General features: G+C 32.1%; 1 protein-coding gene across 3 annotated transcripts; it reads right to left on the reverse strand.

Moving 5' to 3' along the window:
* Positions 1-756: 756 nt before the first annotated feature.
* Positions 757-21,645, reverse strand: LOC125071312 (UTP--glucose-1-phosphate uridylyltransferase). Of its 3 annotated transcripts, XM_047681504.1 has the most exons (7): positions 21,492-21,645; positions 20,993-21,019; positions 6,219-6,405; positions 5,563-5,795; positions 4,615-4,820; positions 2,494-3,265; positions 757-2,404 (listed from the first exon to the last, which is right to left on the reverse strand). In XM_047681504.1, exons 1-7 carry the CDS (start codon positions 21,519-21,521, stop codon positions 2,297-2,299), a joined length of 1,563 nt encoding a protein of 520 aa, XP_047537460.1. In that variant the 5' UTR covers positions 21,522-21,645; the 3' UTR covers positions 757-2,296. The 3 variants fall into 3 exon arrangements, with proteins under 3 accessions (XP_047537460.1, XP_047537461.1, XP_047537462.1); XM_047681505.1 differs by lacking the exon at positions 20,993-21,019 and having other exon boundaries at positions 21,492-21,640; XM_047681506.1 differs by lacking the exons at positions 20,993-21,019; positions 21,492-21,645 and adding an exon at positions 13,350-13,510.
* Between the last annotated feature and the right edge of the window lie 1,258 nt (positions 21,646-22,903).

Below are 22,903 nucleotides of genomic sequence, written 5' to 3' on the forward strand. Positions count from 1 at the left end.
ATAAGATTTAGTATTACGGTGGTGTTAATTGTGTTAACGGTTTTAAAGCATATTAAGTATCTATTTAAATACAATTGAATTTTAAGATGTTTGTCGTTTTATTTTCACATATACCTTTAACAAACTCTATTATTTAACCGACTACAAAAAACAATAATGAAAAAATCGATTTAAAAAATTATTATATCGGTTTGGTTATATAATTTCCATTGGTCGCATTGAAACTTAAAGTCGGAAATTTATGTTGTTAACATTTTAAAGTTCCTTCTATGTTTTAATTAAGCAAGTTAGTTGAACACATAAGGATTGATTTTTTTTTTTTTTTCTTTTTGGTTAATTATAAACTATGCAGTTCGTCGTTTTGAAATGAGGTTAGGTGGGAGGTAACCGACGTGACTTATATATTCTAAGATAATACATAAGTACATAAAAAGATAAGAGGGTTACTCATAGAGAATGTGATATATTTTAATAATATTATTGTATGTTTGAGTAATATCTAATACAATCTGTTTTCAGAAATATGAATGACTAAAAATAATTTATGAGAAAAACAAATATTTGTATGAAATAGTCAACAGGTTTTTCAGTCGAGTATTACGAAAAAAAGATTTTTTTGCATGCGCAAACCGATTTGCACATATCAGTGGTCATATGTCGCCATTGCAGAGATTAATATTAGTAAAATATGACTACACTTTTATATACAATATATTTAACAAAAACCTAATTTATTGGTACAATAAAACATTTAGACTCATGATAATTTCTTTTTAATATATTCCAATTTATTTACATAATTTCTCATTGACCTCGAAGAAAAAATACATAACATTGAAAAATAATAATTTATTAACAAGATAAATATAGAAACAAGAGTTTTTAAGTAATGGCACAATATCTTGCAAAACGTTATGAATTAATAAATATTGTTTAAAGTTTAATCTAAGCCATATAAAAATCACGAGAGAGTAAAAAAAATTACAAAAACATTTATAGTAACAATAGCATTGTGCACTTTTAACTGTTCGCTGTCGTTTCCGCTTATTCTGTAACTCAATTCTCACTCATTTGAAAACTGACAGTGATACGCTATTTTGATGCAAAAAGGTTACATATCACACGGTCGTATTCAACGTTGATAACCGAGTTTGTTCTTAAAGAATAGCCTCTCTCAGCCAACTTCGAGACTTGCCTTCCAGCATATTAATCCAACAAATTAAAAAGATATACATTTAAGTTGTTCCTACATTTATCGTCCAGCGTTTACAATCGTATGTATAATATGTGAGACATTCAGCTTATTCTACCCAAAATAAAACCGATATAAATATGTCTTAAAAAACACGTACATAGAGAATACTACGAGAAACTGGGGTCAGGTTATCCCAATATAAATTGCGATTCGCTGTTTTATATTGGAATCTTACATGATTCACAGTTCAATCGACAACTTCTCAATAAATTCGTAATAGAAGAGAACTATTTATATAAAAAATGCTTAAAGCAGAGCCGATTAACTGTGGTTTCAGTTATAGAACCTCTTTGCACAACAAACCAAGTGCGAGCAGAGTTCGAGCCCTCCACTCCCCAATAAATATATCGAAGAGACCTTCTGAGGCGCTCCACAGAGGCATAACTTTGCAGAAATTTGTTTATATATACACATATATATTTAAAAAAAAAACTATATATCGCATGTACCAATTCATTTTTTTTTAAATCATTTGATGATTAAGATAGATAAATTAATGCACAGATAACAAAAAAATATATTATTTTATAATTACTTTATAAAAAAAAACGCGAAACGATTGCTTTGAGCCCAATAATATACATATATATCTGTATGTCTATCAATCTCTAATTAAATAAATAATAATTTAGAACATTTATATTATAATTTAATTAACTTTATCGATTAAAAGGAAACCCCCGATGTATCTCACAAATCCACTTCCGAAGTTAAGCCATTGAGCCATAGACAACAGAGACTTATCCGTAAGTCGCACGTACATAGCACAATATATTCGATAACAGCTATAAAACCAGTTTGTCTGTGCTTATTGAATGAGCAACTTGCAAAAACATTCGTTCAATGAATGATTTGAGATTAAAATCGGTACCATTCATAATTTTAGAAATCTTCGTTTGTATTTCTGATATCAATTCATTTAATAAATATATTTTTATGTTTAAACATGTGTGTGTTTTCCATTCGACCATGTTGTAACGTGTAAATGTCTAAATATAATGTAAATTCAATCCTACTACAATAATGTAAAGTTCAATTTCCCTAGTGATCCAATATACGTAGATTGCCCGACACTATTTTGTTCTCGAGCAGGGCCCCAGAGGGTATGTCGATTCGATCTCCGTGATTCGCGATTACTATAACGGTACCCTGAAATTAAAACAAAAAAGTATTACAAGGATGACAAAAGTATTTTTAATTGAGATATTATTTATATGTTTCATTTTCGAATCACCCACCTTTAAAGAGACTCCTCTGCCGAAGGTCACATCTCCGGACACAGTCAAATGGTCCAACTCGATCAGATCCGGTATGGTCGCGAATCGGTTCAGGAATTCCTTGACTTTCGCGAAGTGATTGTCCCCCAATTTGACGAGCGGCGTCGTCGGGAACATCCTCTGCGGGGACATGACCAGCGACCCGTGCGACAGGCTGTACAGGTTGGACATCACGAGCAACAAGTCGGACGTCTTCTTCACGGGCAAGAATCGACTCCTCGGCACGTTGACCCCTATCCCTCCCTCGAAGCACTTCATGGCCGCGCCGACTGCCGTTTCGAGCTGGATCACGTTGACTCCGTCCGCGAGACTCTTGTTATTGACGATAATTTCCATGTTCAGGGAACCTCGCTCGACGACTCTCTGTATCGCATCCAGCTTCGCCCAGAGATTATTGGTGTTGAAGAACTTGAATTGGCTGACTGACTTGAAGTCGTCGACGTGCTCCTTCGGTACTTGCGCGATTTCTAGAAGACGTAACTTCTCCTCGTACTGTATGAGAGTTCCACCCTTGACGTCAGCTCGCGTCTTGTCGGTCACTTCCATGACGAACTCTGATTGAGCTTTCTGTTCTGGGTTGAGGAGCAGGTCGAGGATATTCATATCGACGGTGGCTCCCAAATTGTCGATGTTGCTGATGAAGCAGTAGGTTCTGCCTTCCTTGATGAATTTCTGAAGGAGGCCGGAGTTGTAGAAGGATTCGTAGAAGTCGCCGTGACCGGGTGGGTACCAACTGAAAGAAGATATTAATTTCTTAAATTGAAACTATCGAAAAAAAATGACCTACAGAAACGTATTAATAATTTGAGGTATCTATAGCGAGAAATAAAAATAAGATTCAGATTCATCGTGTTATTTAATCTAAAGAAAGGCAGAAATTTCTTTTTTCACATATTTAGTAGTTCTCACTAAAATTATTACCAAATGTTCTACTTTGGAGACCGTTTATAAACCGATAAAAGCAACAATCAAAGTCGATACCTGCAGAATTTGTCCGAACGAAATCAAAAACATTCCAAGATATAATTGTTATTTACCAATTACAATTGAAGTATCACTTTAAAAAGTAAGATTATATTTTTGTGAAATCTATTGAATTGAAATTAAATTATATTTTATAGACCTCATAGTCTGATGTTATATTGATAACCTTTAACAATTTAACGAAAAAGATTTTTAGAAAATAGAAAATCTGCTAATGGGTCAGCGCTCAGCTCTTCAAACAAATGAAGAAACTACTGCATTATTTGATATGAACAAAACGAAATTTTAATAAAAGTCTTTGTTAGTCCATAGAAGGGCGGTTTATTTGGTGTTAGGGCTGGGTAGGTACCACCAGATCCTCACTACCGATAAGCAGCAATTCTTAGTATTGTTATGTTCCGGTGGGAAGGGGAGTGAGGCAGTATAACTATAGGTATTTACGATAAGGAATGTAAATCACAGCGTCAATGTTTATAGACGATGGTAGCTTATCAGGAGGCCCAAACAAACAATATCTTCAACTTTTTATAATAGTACAGATTCCATTGTCAGTTATAAATAGCGTAACATGAGCCGCTCCTGCATCGATCAGCAGACAGATCCGATTACAATTCATAATTATAGATATATTTGTTTACTGAACTAAATATAAATAAATTGGTAGATATGCACTATAATGAGTTTCTGTCTGTCTGTTCTCAGCTTTTTTAATTTATTTTCCGAAGCGAAGTTAAGTAATTTGACTATTGTTGATGACACCATTATCGATTTCGGCCACGACAGTTTATCTCAATGAACCAGCCTACGCAAGACATATTGCATCTGTGTAATGCACGAGTCTGTGCACAAAACAGATGCAAACCTCTTTGTTCACACCCTCATAATCCGAAAGGACGGCAAATCTGACACGGCCGGAAAGTCCAGCCGTAGAACCAACAGCTTTATCGTTTTTCCGGGGCACAGGAGTATATACACTTCCAGACATTTAGCCACTGGACCAATGAAGTTATCTGACTATCAATAAGGAATTTGACTTGCCATTAGATGGACTATCATAGCGGTTGATGTCAAATACTTAGAGATGAGATTTTAACTCACGCTTCGATGTTGGAGTGGACGTCAGGGCTCATAGCTATTGGCAGCAGCGACTCCCTGTTGATGCGCGGGTGACAGGATTGGTTGAATGTGTGGATTTCCAACTTGAGACCTTTGTATTTTCTGATGACCTTCTGCGTGTCTTCGTCCGTGTTGAAGGAGTTCATCAGTACCAACGGAACGTTGCATTTGTAAGTTTTGTTAAGATGCTGGAAAGAATATTCGAGTCTTAACCATCAAAGAATATCAAAAAAATCAAATTCAAGAACTTTTTACGTATGTCATTTAGGTGGTTAGACTGGCAACTGGACCACCTAGTGGTTAATAAGTTCACCACTATCCATAGACATTGGTTCTGTATGAAATATTAATCCACACATTACCAATGTACCGCCAAGCTTGGAACCTAAGATATTATGTCCCTTGTGGCTGTAGCTAAACTGGTTCTCTTAAATTAAAAAAAAGGTACAGTTACTTTAATTTTAATATACATACTAACGATTCAGTTTGTTTTTTAAAATTATGTTATGAATAGAAAAATATTAAATAATTTTTAATTATTTATTGAATGCTTTTATAAACACAGGCGAACGTGTTTTGTCAACACGCGTTAGTAACAAGTTCCTACAATGAATTCAAGTTATTTCTATAAAATCAAAATATACTTTATTCAAGTAGGCTTTTACAAGCATTTTTAAATCGTCATTTAACGAACTATATTAAGTGGAGCTACCACCGGTTCGAAATGTAGATTCTACCAAAAAAACCTGCAAGAAACTCAGTAGTTACTCTTTTTTAACATTTAAAAATACAGTCATGTTAGTTAAATACAATTATATATGTATGTAATATATTCTGCCTGGAAGTCAACAAGTCGCAAGGACATAGATTTCCCACGATTTAAGTTTAGTCTACTGATTTTGTCTAATTCTATTCTATGACTAAGCTCACCTCGATTTGTTGTACAGTCAAATCTAAGAAGGTCAATTCGTTGCGCACTTGAATAACTGATTTTGGTCCTTTACAACCCATAGAGGTACCCAATCCACCGTTGAGTTTGACCACTACCAACTTGTCCAGCATGTGATGGATGTTGTCTGTGGTCGGCGTTTTCAGTGTTGAATAGTCTATGACAGCACCCTCTGGAAGCCTCTCGATCTTTTCCCATGTTACAGATGGACCCTCTAGAATTTAAAAAATCTATGGTCGATTTATTAAATAATTACAAGTGGTTTACAAAATTTCGTCAAGAATTATTTTATCTTATCGTAATTGATTTTAATTTGTTGCGTTTACTCTTTCAAACTTAACGTTTTTAAGTCTTTAAACTTTTGCGATGTATTTGTATTATATATTCATACTAATATATAAATAGATAATTTTTTTCTTGTGTTTGTATGTAAGGATTGGTTAATTTCTTACAGCGTCAATGTCCATGTAGCTACTTCCCATCAGGTAGCCCATAAGACCTCCCCCTACCTACACCTACCACCACATGATGCATGTTTCTCATTAAATTCTGCTTCATGTGTCATCTACACCATTATCAGCTTGTGAGATTTTCCGCATCAAATTGCAAATTGTAGCTAGTGAATTATTAAACTCACGTTCAGCTAAGAATCTGCTGAACAGATTCTTGAAACCCCTGAATTCCTTCTCAACGAGCATTTGCTTGTTCTCGGGCAAGGCTGCCAGCAGCCGCTCCAGTTCCACTTCCAGCCTGGCGAGAGCATCTCGCTTTGTTGCTTCCTTAAAATCCCGAGACCCTGATGGTGTGCGCTGGTGGCTGCGTATCTGGAAATTGTTTTAATAGTTATAAAGGGTTCTTCTGACTGAACTTCGGCGAGGCAATCTATCACAGGATCGAACCGCAGGGGACACTATTGTGTACAAGTGTTGTAACTGGACGCTTTTTTTTATTTTTTGTGATTTCCCCATGACCGAAGTATTTTTACGACAAACACAGTGTGGTTTATGACCTATTCCCCGATGATATAGATGTGATAGATGATCGGCTTTTCGATCATTTGCCCTATTATAAATTCGAATATTAGCAACAGTTATTAAATATAAAAATTAATTATACCGTGTTCGAGTACTCAATCATTGTAATTCCCTTACAATATAAGGGATGAAATATAGTAAAACTCCCCCCCATATGGTGTTTGGTTCATTTTAGAAATATGAACACTAATATTTAGGGTTTTCAGTACTAATAACAAGCGGTGATATCAAGATTTTTTTTTATGTTTGCCCATATGGGGGGGGGTGGTTAAATGGCCATCCCGGGTAAATTTGCGCTTCCTTACTTAATTAAAATATTTTTTTAATCTATTTTTGTAATTGTTTCCAATTTTCAATATAGCCAGGAGGCAATCATTTTATTCCGGAGTGTCTGTGACCCATGAACTCATAATTCCATACCTTTGGCACACCAACACTACTCTTTCTCAAGACGGTATATTTATTGGCACATGGGATACATCTTAGTTCCTATTGCTGGCGTAGTTTAGTGTAAGTGGTTAACATTACAGTATCAATATGGGCAATGGTTACACCTTGCCATCAGGTGGCCAATTCGATAAGCTGCTTTTCTACATCAAAAACTTCTAAATAATCGCATTCATGAGGAAAACATATCCCAATACAAATTTAACAGCAAACTTATAAATGATGCCTAATTTTTTTTTATACGATTTGTTTTCTAAACCGGAACCAGTAATGATAAAGCAGTACAAACTATTTATATAGTTCAGTTTGAGCTTTTTATCATACATTACGTGTTAGTACGTGTATTTTATTTTATTTTTTATACGATATGAACTAGGCATAGGATATATATGTATATTTTTTGCAGCTACGAGCTGTTAAACATCGACTCACCCTCTATTCGGCTAAAAATTAAGTGTCATCTCTGTCATCGAATTTCAAAACGATATATTTTTTATGTAAAACATGCAATATTTGCAAAATTTCTAACGATATTTTAGACAGATAAAAACTTACGTACCCAAGAAGAAAGATACCCGGAATCACTTGGCATTTTGTAAGCAATCACTTTTATATTTACTTAAAAAAAAAATATTTAAAAAAAAAAAGATTCATTCAATAGAATTGTACACGACATCCAATGTCAGTGTTGTATTCGGTACTGAATTAAATCTGATAAGAGTTTTGTAATGCCCGGCGTGTTATCAATAATAAATGACGTTATTAACATATCTACTAATCAATCAAGCTGAACTATAAGTTTCGAGCCGAATTAATTTTACTTAAATAACGACAAAGTTACTCGTAGACACAGGTAAAGTTAGATATTTTCTTCTCCACAGATATGTTGTCAGTATCCGTCCTGTTGGGAATATTACATATAAGTAAATTTGTTATAAATAGAACATCTAACAGGTCTGTCAAAGAGTGGAACGCGGAGAGGCCGATCCTGGCCCGCGAGGTTGAACAAAGTGGAGGGCCGTGATCATGGTCCAGAAGAAGACAGCGGAGAAGGAACAGGAAAAGACCGATCCCGCTCCGCTGTCTCCTTCTGGACCATCATTATATTGAGACGATCCCACAGCATCTCTGGTTTATCCGGCCATTTATGGTTTAAGTGGGTAAGAATCTCAATCAATAGGGCTCAAAATTGATAATTACACACGTCTCTTAGAGTATTTTTCTGTTACTTTGATTGAGTTTAGACGTAAAAATGACTAACAATTGCTTAGCTAGTCGTCAATTTCTTAGTCGCACCAAACACACGGTTTGGTATATATTCTCAAAGCGCCCGCGACCTTGGGAACTAATATCTCGAAGTCTATCAATCTCGAACAAATATTTCAACACCTATTTTAATAAGATAAAGATTTTCAATGTATTTTTTCAGACGATCCTTTAGTGTGAAGGCCAAGAGCCTGTGTACAGGTACAGGATAAATAGCATCTTAGTTTTTATGATAAAAATATAAATGAGATTTTATGTGGCACTAGAGTTATGAATCGATCGCATGATCGTTGCATTACGAAAGTTGATAAAATTTATTTATTTATCTGTCGTAAAGATAACGCAAATTACTAGTATCTATATTATTATTTGATGACACACACACAACTGACAACACGAATAATCAAATATATATTTAAAATAATTCATTGGCATTTCGACGTATTTCCGTTACGTTCTTTTTTTTAGTTTTTTGTTTTTAAGGCATTTTCGAATAAAGAATCTCAATACAATATTGAAATATCGTTATATTTCATAATTGTTGTTTTAATAATGTTAATTAACCGTTATTTAATAGGTTTTATAAATCAGAAAAAAAATGAGATTTAAATTGATACTTTTTTAAAAATACGTTTTTGAAGTTGCATTTTTGATTTATTTTGAACAAAGCCAAAAAACGTGATAACTCAAAAATGGTTCACTTTTGCATCATACATATGGGGGTTAAAATTATCGCAACTAGTTACTCTCTATGTGTACTATTACATTTAAAAATTTATAGTGCAAATATTTCGTTAATTGGAGTGCAATAAAATATACATAGTTATATAAATATGTGTTATTTATTTTAACAATTAATGTCAAAATCTTAACCGACGATTCTGAGTTCAAACAGGAGCAAGCACCATTAAATGTTCACGTGCTTAATTTGCTTATAATTCATCTAGTGTTCAGCGATGAATGAAAATATCCTGAGGAAAACTTTGGCGGATGACAATTTGCCTCGTGTTACCATTGGATCAGCATAGTGGAATAAGCTCCAAATTATCTTTAAAAGGAGAGGAATTAGAGCTTGCCAATATACATATAACAATTAATGTTTAACCAAAAACAAAAAAATATATCCCGCTGAGTTTCTTTCGCCGGTTCTTCTCAAGTCCGAGGTGCTAAATTCCGAACCGGTGGTAGTAAAGTGTAAACACTTCTATATTGAATAAAGATTTTTGACTTTGACTTTGACTTTGAACCATTCACTTTTTTAAAGTATTTTTATATTGAAGTAGGCTGAGCAAAAGCAGACCATTGTAGGTAAATAGGTCACTGTCTCCGATATACATTGAAATTATAGGTAATATTTACTATCCCTCGAACCGTCAAAGGAACTTAGACGTAAAGTCATTTGTGCCCTATGTATTTGTGAGTAAAGATTAGTAAAAAAAGACAATTTATCTATGTCTAAATCCTACCGTCTTGATCAGATATATATTATATTTGTCAGTACGCCAGAAGGCTATGTTAGAGGAGGTTCCATGTCGGGTACTCAGTAGTCGTTCTGATCAATGTATATTGTAAATAGTAACCAAACAAGACTAAGAATTCAATATTAGTTATATTTATACGTTTCTTTTAGTGTATTTTTCTAATATTTTGAATGAGTTTAGAGGAACAATTTCCTAGTTAGTCAATCCACTGGTAATCATAAAAATTAGGTTATTTATATTTTGAAAACCTCCGTGGTCGAGTGGTGTGTACACCGGTTTTCATGGGTACGCCACTCCGAGGAGCGAGTCGATGTAGAAAAAGTTCATTAATTTTCTGTTGTCTTGGGTCTGGGTGTATGTGGTACCGTCGTTACTTCTGATTTTCCATAACACAAGTGCATTAGCTACTTACATTGGGATCATAGTAATGTATGTGATGTTGTCCAATATTTATATATGTAGTGTAGTTTAAGTGTTTAATATGTACACAGGATGACTCGGCTTCCAAATTCACTGGCTCACTAACTCGGCAACACATCAATACTGAGTTAACTGTTTGGAATTACAACTTGTGATACAATGCTCTATCAATTGATTGTCTGATATCCAGTATTCGTAAAAAATTAAATCATTATTCGAACTAATCTTACCGATGTTAAACCTTTCCATAGACCATAGTTACGTACGAACAAACGCACAGACAATTAATTAAGTTCAAGGCGAATTTCATTCGAGCAAATACATTTATTTGCATCGATTTTATATTTTAACGCCAATCGAATCAATAATCGATTAAACTATTTACTCAATTAAGAGTTCTTCTGTCACGATTTCCTCAAGGCACATTAAATAAATATTAAACAGAAAATACATCTTTGAACCGCTAGTTATTTTAGCTTCATAAATTTGTTATACTGAAGCATCAATTAAAACGATCAATTCATAAGCAAAATGTCTTAAATACCCTAATATATTATTATAATATCAACTCTAAAACTTTGCACTAAGAACGAAATCGGCGAAGCAGTTGTTTTGATTACCCACAAGGTTGTTATCTGCATACTGCCAGTGCGCAGTTGTCTAGTCTCCAAACAATATTGAAGAAATTGTGTATAAGAGATCAAAGTTTAATGAAGATAATAAATTATTCTTAAAACATTCATAAGGCTCAATCAAGCAAAAACTGGCCGAAAGGCTGAAAGGCGGCAATTAAAAAAAAAAAAAGAGTTAAAAAATCGCGATCACAGAATTTAAATTAAGAACGACCGTTAGGTCAGTGTTGCAATAGAACCATCCCTATATAACGCAAATACAGAAACCAATTTTTATTATTTTAATATTGACTGTTCCTTAATAATCAAAATGTTGCTCGTTTTCAAATCATATTACTTGTAGCTCCACTAATATTGTTACTATTATATCGTAAACAAAAACTGATCATATCACTTTCATCTTTAATTCATAAATAGGTTTCAAATTCATCATAATTTAATGAGTAGCTTGTTCGTGCGTTAATACACATAAAATTTATAAATAAGCTTAACGCCCTTTTACAAAGACTTAGTCCAAATATTTGAATAATTTTTTTTTATTTCGTATTGACGATGTAAGGGATGTTTAACATATCTTAGAGTACCCACATCTATGGGCGATAATGACCACCTACCATCCGATGAACCATTGGCAAGTCTTACTAACTAAAGGTTTTTTTTTATGGCATTGGTTGGCGGACGAGCATATGGGCCACCTGATGGTAAGTCACCACCGCCCATAGACAAAGGCGAGGCCCATAGACAACCTTGGGAACTAAGATGTTATGTCCCTTGTGCCTGTGATTACACTGGCTCACTCACCCTTCTAACTGGAACACAACAATACAGTGTACTGTTATTTGGCAGTAGAATATCTGATGAGTGGGTGGTACCTACCCAGACGGGCTTGCAAAAAGCCCTACCAAAAAGTAAGTTATTTTAAAACAAAAGTAAAACGTCAGTAACGACGAGTACGAAGTCAGGAAGCAGGACACTAGTAAGTCTATATATAAATTAGGACATAAGTGTATGGGAGATACGTAAAATATTATATTTATAGGGTTCCGCGCCCCAAGGGTAAAACGGGACCTTTCTGTCACCCGGCTGTATCTCATGAACCGTGATAGTTAAACACTTGAAATTAATGTATTTAAGTTGCCGCTATAGCACCAAATACTAAAAACAGATTAAAATAAATATTTAACTATATAACAGACATTATTTTTTGCCATTTTTATAGAATATGCTACGGAATCCTATGTGCGCGAGTCCGACTTGCACTTGTTTTACAATGTAACAGTGTAAACGGCTAAATTGTCTATGATACGCACTATAAATAACTACGCTGTTCAGTTTTAAGTCTCCGTTACACGTGTTATATGTCTTTTAATAAGTTAATTAATTAATAGATACCGATCTTATCATATCTAATGAGCTACATCCGATCGGACGGATAGGGAAAAGATTATATGTCTGACATAATATTAAGGTCAGTTATCATTAGGTATTATTAGGATTTTTGCAAATAATTCTGTTGCACATAAAAAAATCATGGAATTAAAAAAATGTTTTTAAAATGTAAATGGGTCTTCGTTGTATTGTTTTCGAACATTCAATTGAAATATTATTATTTAAAGGTTTATGCGTATGTGTGTACGTATATGTGTGATAAGATATCAGTAAAACTAACAAGAAACGCAAAAATTATTAGATTTTAATAAGATCTTGCAATGATTGCAAAATCGACAGTTCCCAAAAAAAATGACCAATAATCACGCTATATTTGAACATAGAACTTCTATCACTAAAGACGCGTTCAATAAATTGATATGTACTTTATGGATATAAAACCGAGTGAGTTTTGTTTTTTTTTATTCTAAATTTTAGACAGACAGGGGCGCTAATATTCTCTGTAAGTTCCTTTTCCTTTTCAAGTGACATGAATTAGTTCAAAATAAATCATTTGTTTTTATTTCAATCGTAGTGGAATTTTATTTTTATCAGAAACAATAAAACAATATTAAAGAACACAGAGCTATGGTGTATATAAAATTACAGAGGACGCAAACTGTAGTTAGTGTACAATTAGTGTCATTATAATAATTTCAATATTACGAAATGAGAAATAACACAAACATATAATTATATTATGTGAAGTAAGCATGATAAAGCAGTATACAATAACGCGTCACGTATTCTTGAAAAACATAATGTAAAATATTAATTCGTTTTAACTACGGTTAACTTTGTTGTTGTAAGTAAATATGACTCGTAAAAAATCTATTGTCTTCAAAATGCTTTAATATTTCATCGTTTTATAAATATTAAAATAACTATGTAGACATACTTAATTTAAATCATACTGACACGAGTATAAAAAAAAACTTATAATCTTTTTTTAATTATTCATCAGATTAACAAAACAATCAACGAAACGTTAATTTCCTTTAAAATTGATATGATAATAGCATAGTTGTTAATTTCTTAATTAAAATGCAAACTTAAATACCTTTGATAGTAAATCCATTGCCGAATAATTATAATCCGAAATTAAAAAAATAAAAACTTCACTTTGACACTTTGAACTGTCAAATTACCGCGGGAAAAGACAGACTTCAGAGCGAGTTGATATTAGCGCTCCGCGGACGTCGTCGGACTAAATGATGAAATGATTGTTACGGTTATGTATACACGAGCGACTTCTATACATTTGATATCATTGATATTTATCGTATTTGTTTGTTCATTGTTATCTTAACCGCTGGGGGATATGACATTTGCATGCATGGTCCACGATTGCTTCCATTTTGCACAACAATAAGAAGTTGTTAAGAGAAGAAGTTATTAAATTGGCTACTTCTCTTAGCTTCGCAGTCGCTTCCATTTCCATCCTGACTGCTAAATGTCAACTTTAGAACTAAAGCTGATATTTAAAAAAAAAACCCTTTTCTAAATAAGCCTAAGTTCAAAAGTTTTGGTTTTTTTTTTATTTTATATGTATAAACCTAAACTTAAACGATTAGTTTTTATCTAGTAGAGATAAATATATCTTACTCTACGCAAAAAAACACCGAATAGCTATTCGGTGTTTTTAAAGCTTTAAATGCACCAAAAACAATCGCTTTCTGTTTTATTGGACGTGTACACGTACGTTTGATTAATGATTAGTGATGTAATTAAATAAATATTAGTTTATTGCAAATAACAGATGCCACAGATTATAAAGTCAAAGTCAAAGTCAAAAATCTTTATTCAATATAGAAGTGTATACACTTGCTTATTGATTGTCAAAAATCTACCACCGGTTCCGAGTTTAGCACCTCAGACCTGAGAAGAACCGGCGAAAGAAACTCAGCGGGATATATTTTTTTATTTTTTTTTAACCATTTTCCGTGTACAATGAAAATTATATTTTAGTTATTTGAAACAGCCTGGAGGCGATCATTTCATTCCCAAGGTGTGCAGTCAACTAAAAAGTCATTAGTGTTGTAATATCCTTTAGCACACAAACGCTCTTTAACGATTCTTTTAAATTTTATAATAGAATAATTTTGAACGTTTTCTGGGATCCTGTTGTAAAAACGTATACATTGCCCCAAAAAAGAGTTACTAACCCTGTGTAATCGGGTACTTGGAGTAACAAGTTTATTCTTGTTCCTAGTGTTAACAGAATGTAGGTCACAATTTCTGGGAAAATCATTTATGTTTTTGCGTACATACATACATAAATTAAATTCAATTGGTTATTTTTGATTCAATCGTAAACGTATTGTTAGTGACTTTGTCGAGTAACAATACGTTGTATTGAGGTAGGTACAGTCAGCATAATAAATTATTTTATACATTATACTCAATACAATATGAAGTAGTAATCTCAGGTAGAATATTAAAAAAAATAAAGAATAATATAAATAACTACACGTTTTCTAATCATCATCATCATACAATTATATAAACATGTTGTAGTAAACTATAAGTTATTTTTGTAAGAGTACACATACTGATTACAAGTATATATTTGTAATCTGGTCATAAAGCACATTTTGTAGCAAAATTTAAACCACAGTTTGCCATTACCAAATAATTAAAAAAAATATTGTATCATATCTGATTAGCAGATATAATTTATAACTTTAACAAAAATATCTTTTTAATTTTCATAATTTTTTAAGGGGGGGAAATATACCCATTCCAAGCAATAAAATAATTTTGTCATTTTGTTTATAAATGATGCAGACCTAAAGTAATCATTAATAAACATAAAAAAAAAACAAAATCGAATTAATAACCTCTTTCGTTTTTTGAATTACTTTAAATGACGATAAATAATTAATAACTGATAGCACCAGACCTTGGATATATACTTATATAATATATGTGTTCTTGTCATTATGAAATTGAAACCCATATTATTTTAACTTGAACAGAAATCAAGAGTTTTGTTCTTGATATCAAATGCTCGTGCGAAGCGTGTACTGTACACGTACCTAACACAAGTGTAATAGTTTATCAGACGGAGTTATATAAATAGATTGACTGGCCAATTAAAGAAGTTAAGAACCTCTTAATGATAATACACCAACGATATGGTACGCGAGCTTATTAATTGTATTTAATAAATACCTACTGAACGAACAGTTGAGAAACTCAAATGAACTACTCAACAATGTAATATTATATTAATTCCATAAATTTCGATTTTTTCAAAATTCTCGTGATTATTTATTAAATGTTAAAATAGCTCCAAGAAAGATCGCCTTTCATGAAGGCCACGCAAGATATACGAGGAGGCCACGGCTCGGCGCCACGTGTGTCTTATACCTTAATTAATATTGACAAATTCTTCCGTTTCAGCACGCAATTATGAAAAAACGGCAAGATTTAATTTAATCAGAATCAAAATGATCAAAAACTCCTGAAACAATAAATATTATTATTGATTTTCTTATATCCCAACACAGAATGATTCTAGAGTATGCAAAAAACTCTAAACCCTGTATAAAACCCGCTTTTACGAAAACCGCCTGAAGATATTTCCGCGGCATCGTCTAAAGCATTAAAGATGACCAGGTTCCTGTTAATGATGTGAAATAATCGGGCCTAAAATATAATCTTGACTCCGCCACGATCTTACAACTATAGTTGTAAATACGCAAGATAAATAGTACATATTTTATAAATGGGTGCGCAAATACTGGTTCATAGTTAGAGGGAACAGCAAACAACAGATAAAAAGATCGAGTAGAGGACCATCAAAAATTTTTTTGACGGTCCTCTACTTTATGTATCAAAGCCATTACTGAGAATTTCTTGGCAGAACTTTTAAAGGGCCGTTGTGGGTTTCGGCCATAGGAACTTGTAACATCTGACGTATATATACAAACTTGAAAATAAGAGATGCAAGCGATACAGCATAAACTCTTTATTTTAAAACTCCTTCGTTTAAAAAGATCACTCGAAGGAAGTAGTTTGAATGATTGCTAATCAATAAATTTAAACATAATTGTAACGGTTACCTAATATTTTTGGTATTTATATATAACTTTGGTATTTTGTTGATTACATTAATACAATTTTTATTCGATAACGAATACACGTTCAGTTTCATAGTCTTTTCACGTACTTAGATATATATATTACTTATTATTCGTTTACGCCAAACGTATACGATTACCTTGTATTGCCGTGTGCCCGACTGAAACGTGAATGTTACTTCTGAAAATTTCAGGCATAAAAGTCTGATCAGATTGATAGTTATCGGTGCATTAGTGTAAGAAGTTTATTCTTCTTTAACCGACTTCAAAAAAAGGTTCGATGTGTATGTAGGTAACATTGTTATAATTTAATTATATTTGACTATGATGATCCATTTAAGCTGCAAGTCGTATCGAGTTGATTATTTTTTATTTAAGTTAGGTATACTTCAACTTAGGGTACAGTGTAAGTTTTATTAAAATCAGTCCAGTATTTTTAGACATATAATTAAATTACTTGTAAGAAAACATAGCTAGGTAGTTGTATAGTTATTATTATTCTATTGTTTATACTAGTGTTTATTTATTATATTTAAATCGTTTATATGTTTAAATGTATGAATGTATTTTTAATAGGTAGGTGTTGTGACTTAGGTACATGTTTTTTTTTCTAAAAAATAATAATATCTAGCGGGCGTGTCATTTTCATGACAGCACTGTAACAGCCGTCAATCTACCTTGAAGTGCTTAACTTTGCCTTGAAGTCCAGTACCTACTTTTTTTTTACCCCTCATTTTAAGTTTAAGCTTGGAGCGGGGACGACTATAGTCCCCCTTGGACTATAGTCGGCATCGAGCCTGCGACTTTTTACATCGCTACCCATAAAGCATTGCACTATTGACGCTTCAAATTTCTGTCTGCCCGGTTTACTAACTAGATTTCGGGTCTGCAAATAACGATATCCTGTAATCAAAACTCTGGTGAGAGTTGAAAAAAAAAACAACATCATATTGGGGTATTTTTAGAAAGGAATTATTTCGGGTCGTATTGGATTATGAAGGTGAGGATTCCCTCTATAATCATAGTGCACGCAGACATTTGTGCACAATATATCCTATGTAGTTATTCAATCTACTTGGAAAATGACTGACGTTATCGAAAGAAGTCAAGAGGATCTTTATCAATCAATTAAATTCTCATATCAATAATTATTATTTTCAATATAGGTTAGACCATCTAAACCTTTTTACCATTATAGGTGGAATATCTTCTTTAAATGTATATGTCACAGTTAACTTGTTTAATTAGGCGATTCTTCTAAAATAATAATGGTTAGGCGAGATAATAATCATATTGTTAATTAAAATTTTATAATATTAACTTTCTGTATATATCTATGTTAAGAGTCCGAAGCAAATTATCCTATTCTATGAACGAAAGATTGGCTCTCTGGCAATCTATTGGCTGAATATAATTCAGAGTACTAATTGATACGGCTTTGTGCAGACTACGCTGATAATTGAATGCCTAATTAAGTTAACTGTCTGCGATATATAAGAGTCATATATATTATCGGTCATTTAAATTTAAGCATCGGTCGGCATAACTACAGGCACGAGGGACATAACACCTTAGTTACATAGCCAAAGCGACGACAACCTTGGGAAGGTTGGTGACGCATTGGCGTTGTAAGGAATGGTTAATATCTCTTCTTTCTCTTTCTTCGCCAATGTCTGTTGGCGTTAGTGAGAAAAAGGACAAAGGGAGAGGAAGCCTTAGCCCAGCAGTGGAAAATTTACAGGCTGCTAATTGATTGATTAATTTAAATATAAAGTGATGAAAACAAACGAATATATCACAAATTAAGTAACAATGATTATCATAACGAAATAAGGTCACGACTTCGATGACTTGGACATTGGGTGAAGATAAGGAGTTTATTGACTGCCCATTCATGACCGTCATGTGATGACCAATTGTCATTGTAAGTTGCATTTGCTTAGTGGTAGGTCTTGTTAAATAAGGAATGTTACTCGATACAAAATTATATTAAAAATAAAAAAGCGTGGAATAATATTTATTGACCTCTAGATAGGATATATATATAAAAAAATGTTCTTTACTTTGACATACGCTTAAATTAAAACCATGGAGAAGTTTCTTGCCGGTTCTTCTTGGTACAATCTACTTACAAAACCGGTGGTAGTTTTAAATTTAATGATTTAAAAGTGTTTGAATAAAGAACATTATGATTTTTGTGCAAGTCAATCTCAATAGGTAGGTACTTATCAGATACTGAAACGTCAAACAGGAATACTTATTACTTTGTATTATTGTGTATTTACTGGCACGAGGATTTGGCAATACTTTTTTTTAATTTGTTCATCAATCTGGAAGTGGTATATAGACTCTTATTGCTGCGTGAAGATTACATTAAAGACATTAAATTTAAGATTACATAACTTTTATGGAAGAGATCACTCTTTGTGTGAATGTGGCCTAGACGAAGGTTCCTTATCCCTTGTACTGTTCTCCTGCCCCAAACTCATCCATCCTATATACGACCTTCTTCCTCCTAAAGTTCCTCGTCCTATTAATGTTGAATGTTTGTGTTTAGTCAATTTTATAAATTTCTATGTAAACATAATGACCCTAATAAGATTAAGCTGTAAATAGTTATGTGGTTGTTCTTATGTGTTTTAATAGCATATTTTTTTTTAGCAGCCTGTAAATTTCCCACTGCTGGGCTAAAGGCCTCCTCTCCCTTTGAGGAGAAGGTTTGGAGCATATTCCACCACGCTGCTCCAATGCGGGTTGGCGGAATAAACATGTGGCAGAATTTAGTTGAAATTGGACACATGCAGGTTCTCTCACGATGTTTTCCTTCACCGCCGAGCACGAGATGAATTATAAACACAAATTAAGCACATGAAAATTAAGTGGTGCCTGCCTGGGTTTGAACCCGAAATCATCGGTTAAAATGCACGCGTTCTAACCACTGGGCCATCTCGGTTATAATAGCAATTATTTTTATCTAATTATTATTATTGTGTTGTTTTAGGTTATGTTGAATTTAATTTGAGCCTGTAATCTCGACCGTACCGATCAATCTCTATCGTGTCTTCTCCATCGCACGTGACATTGCCGAAATAATCTGTGCCTTTTTAGCACAAACAAAAGCCAAACATAAAAAAATATCTTTTATGGAATTATTATATATAATGAAAATAATTCTAGGGAAAAATAATACGAGTGCTAATAATCAGAAATACACTAGGGCAGTATTGCTAACACAAATACGTCAATATTTTTACTTTTAAAGTGTATCAATATTAATTCCTAATTAAAGATAATCAATACTTATCATACTAATAAGTTATTTAATAAAGTAGCAATTCATAAAATAGTCCACATTCGGTCTTCGTCCAATATTTATAATAATTCAACCACATTTGTGAATTAATACTCCGTTACAACCCAGACAAACTATGAATAAAACATTTCAACTATAAATATATAATTACTTAATAACTTAAGCAGTACTTGACAAGTCCTATCGTTTATTCTGGTTATATGCTAAGTAAAATCACAGCTATGAACTATTGTATCACCAAAATAAATATATTTTCTGAATAAGACAACAATTAATTAAACATTAACAAATTAACAATTGAATAAGAGATAACATTAACAAATTAACATTAAGTTCCCAACATATATTTTTTTTTTACAGAAGGTCAGTTATCAGTGTTTAATTAAACACTCGGTGAGTAATGTCTACTAGAATGGCCGTAAGGATTTAATTATTAAAATTGAAAACTACAGGCTTGCACAAATCCCTACCAGAAAGTATTCATATTTAATTTAAAGAAAATGTATACCCACATAACCTCAATTTTGTGTGTAATTTTGTGTGTTTAGTTTAGTACTGTGTAGTATTAGTAGTATTTTATACATGATTTGGGAATAGTTCATCACTAAGTCTAAAACCTTATGACTAAATTCTATTTCATGCAAGCAAACATGTCTAAGCAAAACTATAAGAGAACAACATCTAAATTCTCTTGTGATAATAAGTATCACAGAACATTTTAAACACAATAAATATTACTTATGTTTATACAATTAATAATTCTAAATAATGTATTTACTCCATTTATATACTTTGGACCTTTAAGTAATAATGCAAAAAAAAATTTAAAAATATAACTCCGGTCCCATATCCACTGTTGAAAGGAGTGCTGGTTTACTTTTTAATCAGTGAATCGGCATTGACATTCAACGACTGCCAGACATTCTTGTTGACAATTTTAATTGGTAAATACTTGTTTGTTATCAATCTAAATAAAATTAGATTTTCATCAAAAATTAATTTTAAATCATAATTTTATTTACTTCATTACATGAAATTAAAATGAAATCCCAAATGTTTTGTTATTAACAAAAATACTGCATGGGCTAGGACCATCACCATTTTATGATTCTTCTTTTTTTTCTTGATTGTTTCATGCTCTATACAATTTACTACAAATGACATGGACAAATTTAATGCATGCTAATGATTTAATTTTAATAAATTTCGTAACATATGATACTTGTAATTTAAAAAAAAAAAACAATTTAACCAATGCCTGTTAATTACAAAACAAAATTTTGGAAAAGTTCTAATTAATCTTACCGCAGGTTTCAGCCTGTTGTCATCAGCCTGTAATTTTATCAATTCTTTTATCTTTATTTAATATCATTATATAATTCAAAGTAACTATTTATAAATAAACTAGTAACAGTAATAAGGTTTAGAATATTTAAAATTTTGTTTTATTTCAAGTTTATACAGTAATTATTATTGTATATACCTTACTATTATAGTTGATTATTATCATCTAACTTACTTATTATTTTAAGCTATTGTATAGCAACAGAATATAATGTTTATACGTGGGTAATTAGTAAATTTTCATTGGTTACCCAAATTAAAATTAAAATAAAACCTGACTATATGAATTTTTAATAGCTTCATAGTTTTCTATCCTTAAGATTAAATTCAGACTTGAACTTTTAGATGACCTCTACAATAGGCAAGGTCGTCAAAATAAATAATAGAACTGCGTTATCACTTAACGTACTTGATAACTTCTGTTAAAGTTCACAAGTTTAGTATGAATTATTATTATTACCTTTGGCCTTGCTTCTACGCTATCACCCATCGCGTAAACACTAATAAAACCGCGTATCAAAACGGTAATCAGATAGAAACAATAAGTCTTATTACAAACACCGTATTTATATAATTTTGACAGATCCCACAACACGAACTCATGAACACAAGGTTCGTTTGCTTACCAATGTCATTCATAAAATGTCAAATGTAAAGTTTGTTTCAATTTACGCTGGAAATGAATTTCTTCGGCTTCTATGGAGTATATGAAAGACGAATCTATTCAATTAATTAGTGAGATGGACTTGCACAACCAAACTAGTGGTAACAATTACTTTGCCGCAAGGACAACAATAATTAATTACTTTGTGGTTATATGTTCCTGTTGGAACGATGTATGAGTCATGAGAGGCGACTAGCGAGAGCTGTGGCCAGTGATACACGTTTAATTCACTCTAGTGTACTACTTTTCAAACTTGAAGCACTTCATGAATTTCAGATTTAATAGTAGCTAGCTATTGTATATGAAGTAGCTATATCTATATGTGAGCTTGACCACTTTTTACTGTTAAGTTTATACAATTTTCTCATCTGCTTATATTAATTAATAATTTTTTATTTCCAAATTCGTTATGAAGGTAACAACCTATAATTTACTGGCATTTATATAAATTTATTTCCCTGCGATTATTTACCAAAGAAATTCTTAATATTGCATAGCCCCCGATAATAAATTAAATAATTATTATCTAAATATCGAATACTTAATATGTGTGTTAACAATTAATTAACTTTAGCCTACAAAATCTTTAATCCCAAAAAAAAACGAAATGTTTCAAAGAAAAACATTATATATTCTAGTATAAATATGATAACAGCAAGGAGAAGGACTGCAGAATAATTACTATTTTTTAAATAAAAGGGGTCGAGGAGAGGTATATGGGCAGGTTAAAAATGCAAATTGCGTTTTTGTCATTAAGTTCTGTCTAATGACTTTATGCTATTAAATTATCGTTTATATATTTTTGAACCTTATTAAGCAAAGTTATATAATAAAATAATATTAAAACTAAATGATCATGATGATGATAATGAACGCCAGATGGATAATCTGGTTTATTGAAATTGTTATTGAATGTTAAATAATTAAAAATAAAATCCAATGCAAATTCTAAATAAAACAAGACTTTAGGGTAACGAAACGCAACGTCAAAATGACGTGAATAATAAATTTAAATCAATTTATTTTGTAAATATAAGGAGATTTTGTAAAAAAAAATAATTAAACAACTGAGTTTAAGTAACTATATAATAGTTGAGCCATTTACTTATGTCAAAATAACCACAATAAAAACAAAGATGAATTTACTGTGGATAAGCACCTAATTCTAAGTAAATATGTATTTTTTAGACTTAAAAGTTAAAACTAAA

The sequence above is a fragment of the Vanessa atalanta genome, chromosome 19 (assembly GCF_905147765.1).
Source record: "Vanessa atalanta chromosome 19, ilVanAtal1.2, whole genome shotgun sequence".
NCBI classification, from domain to species: Eukaryota; Metazoa; Arthropoda; class Insecta; order Lepidoptera; family Nymphalidae; genus Vanessa; species Vanessa atalanta.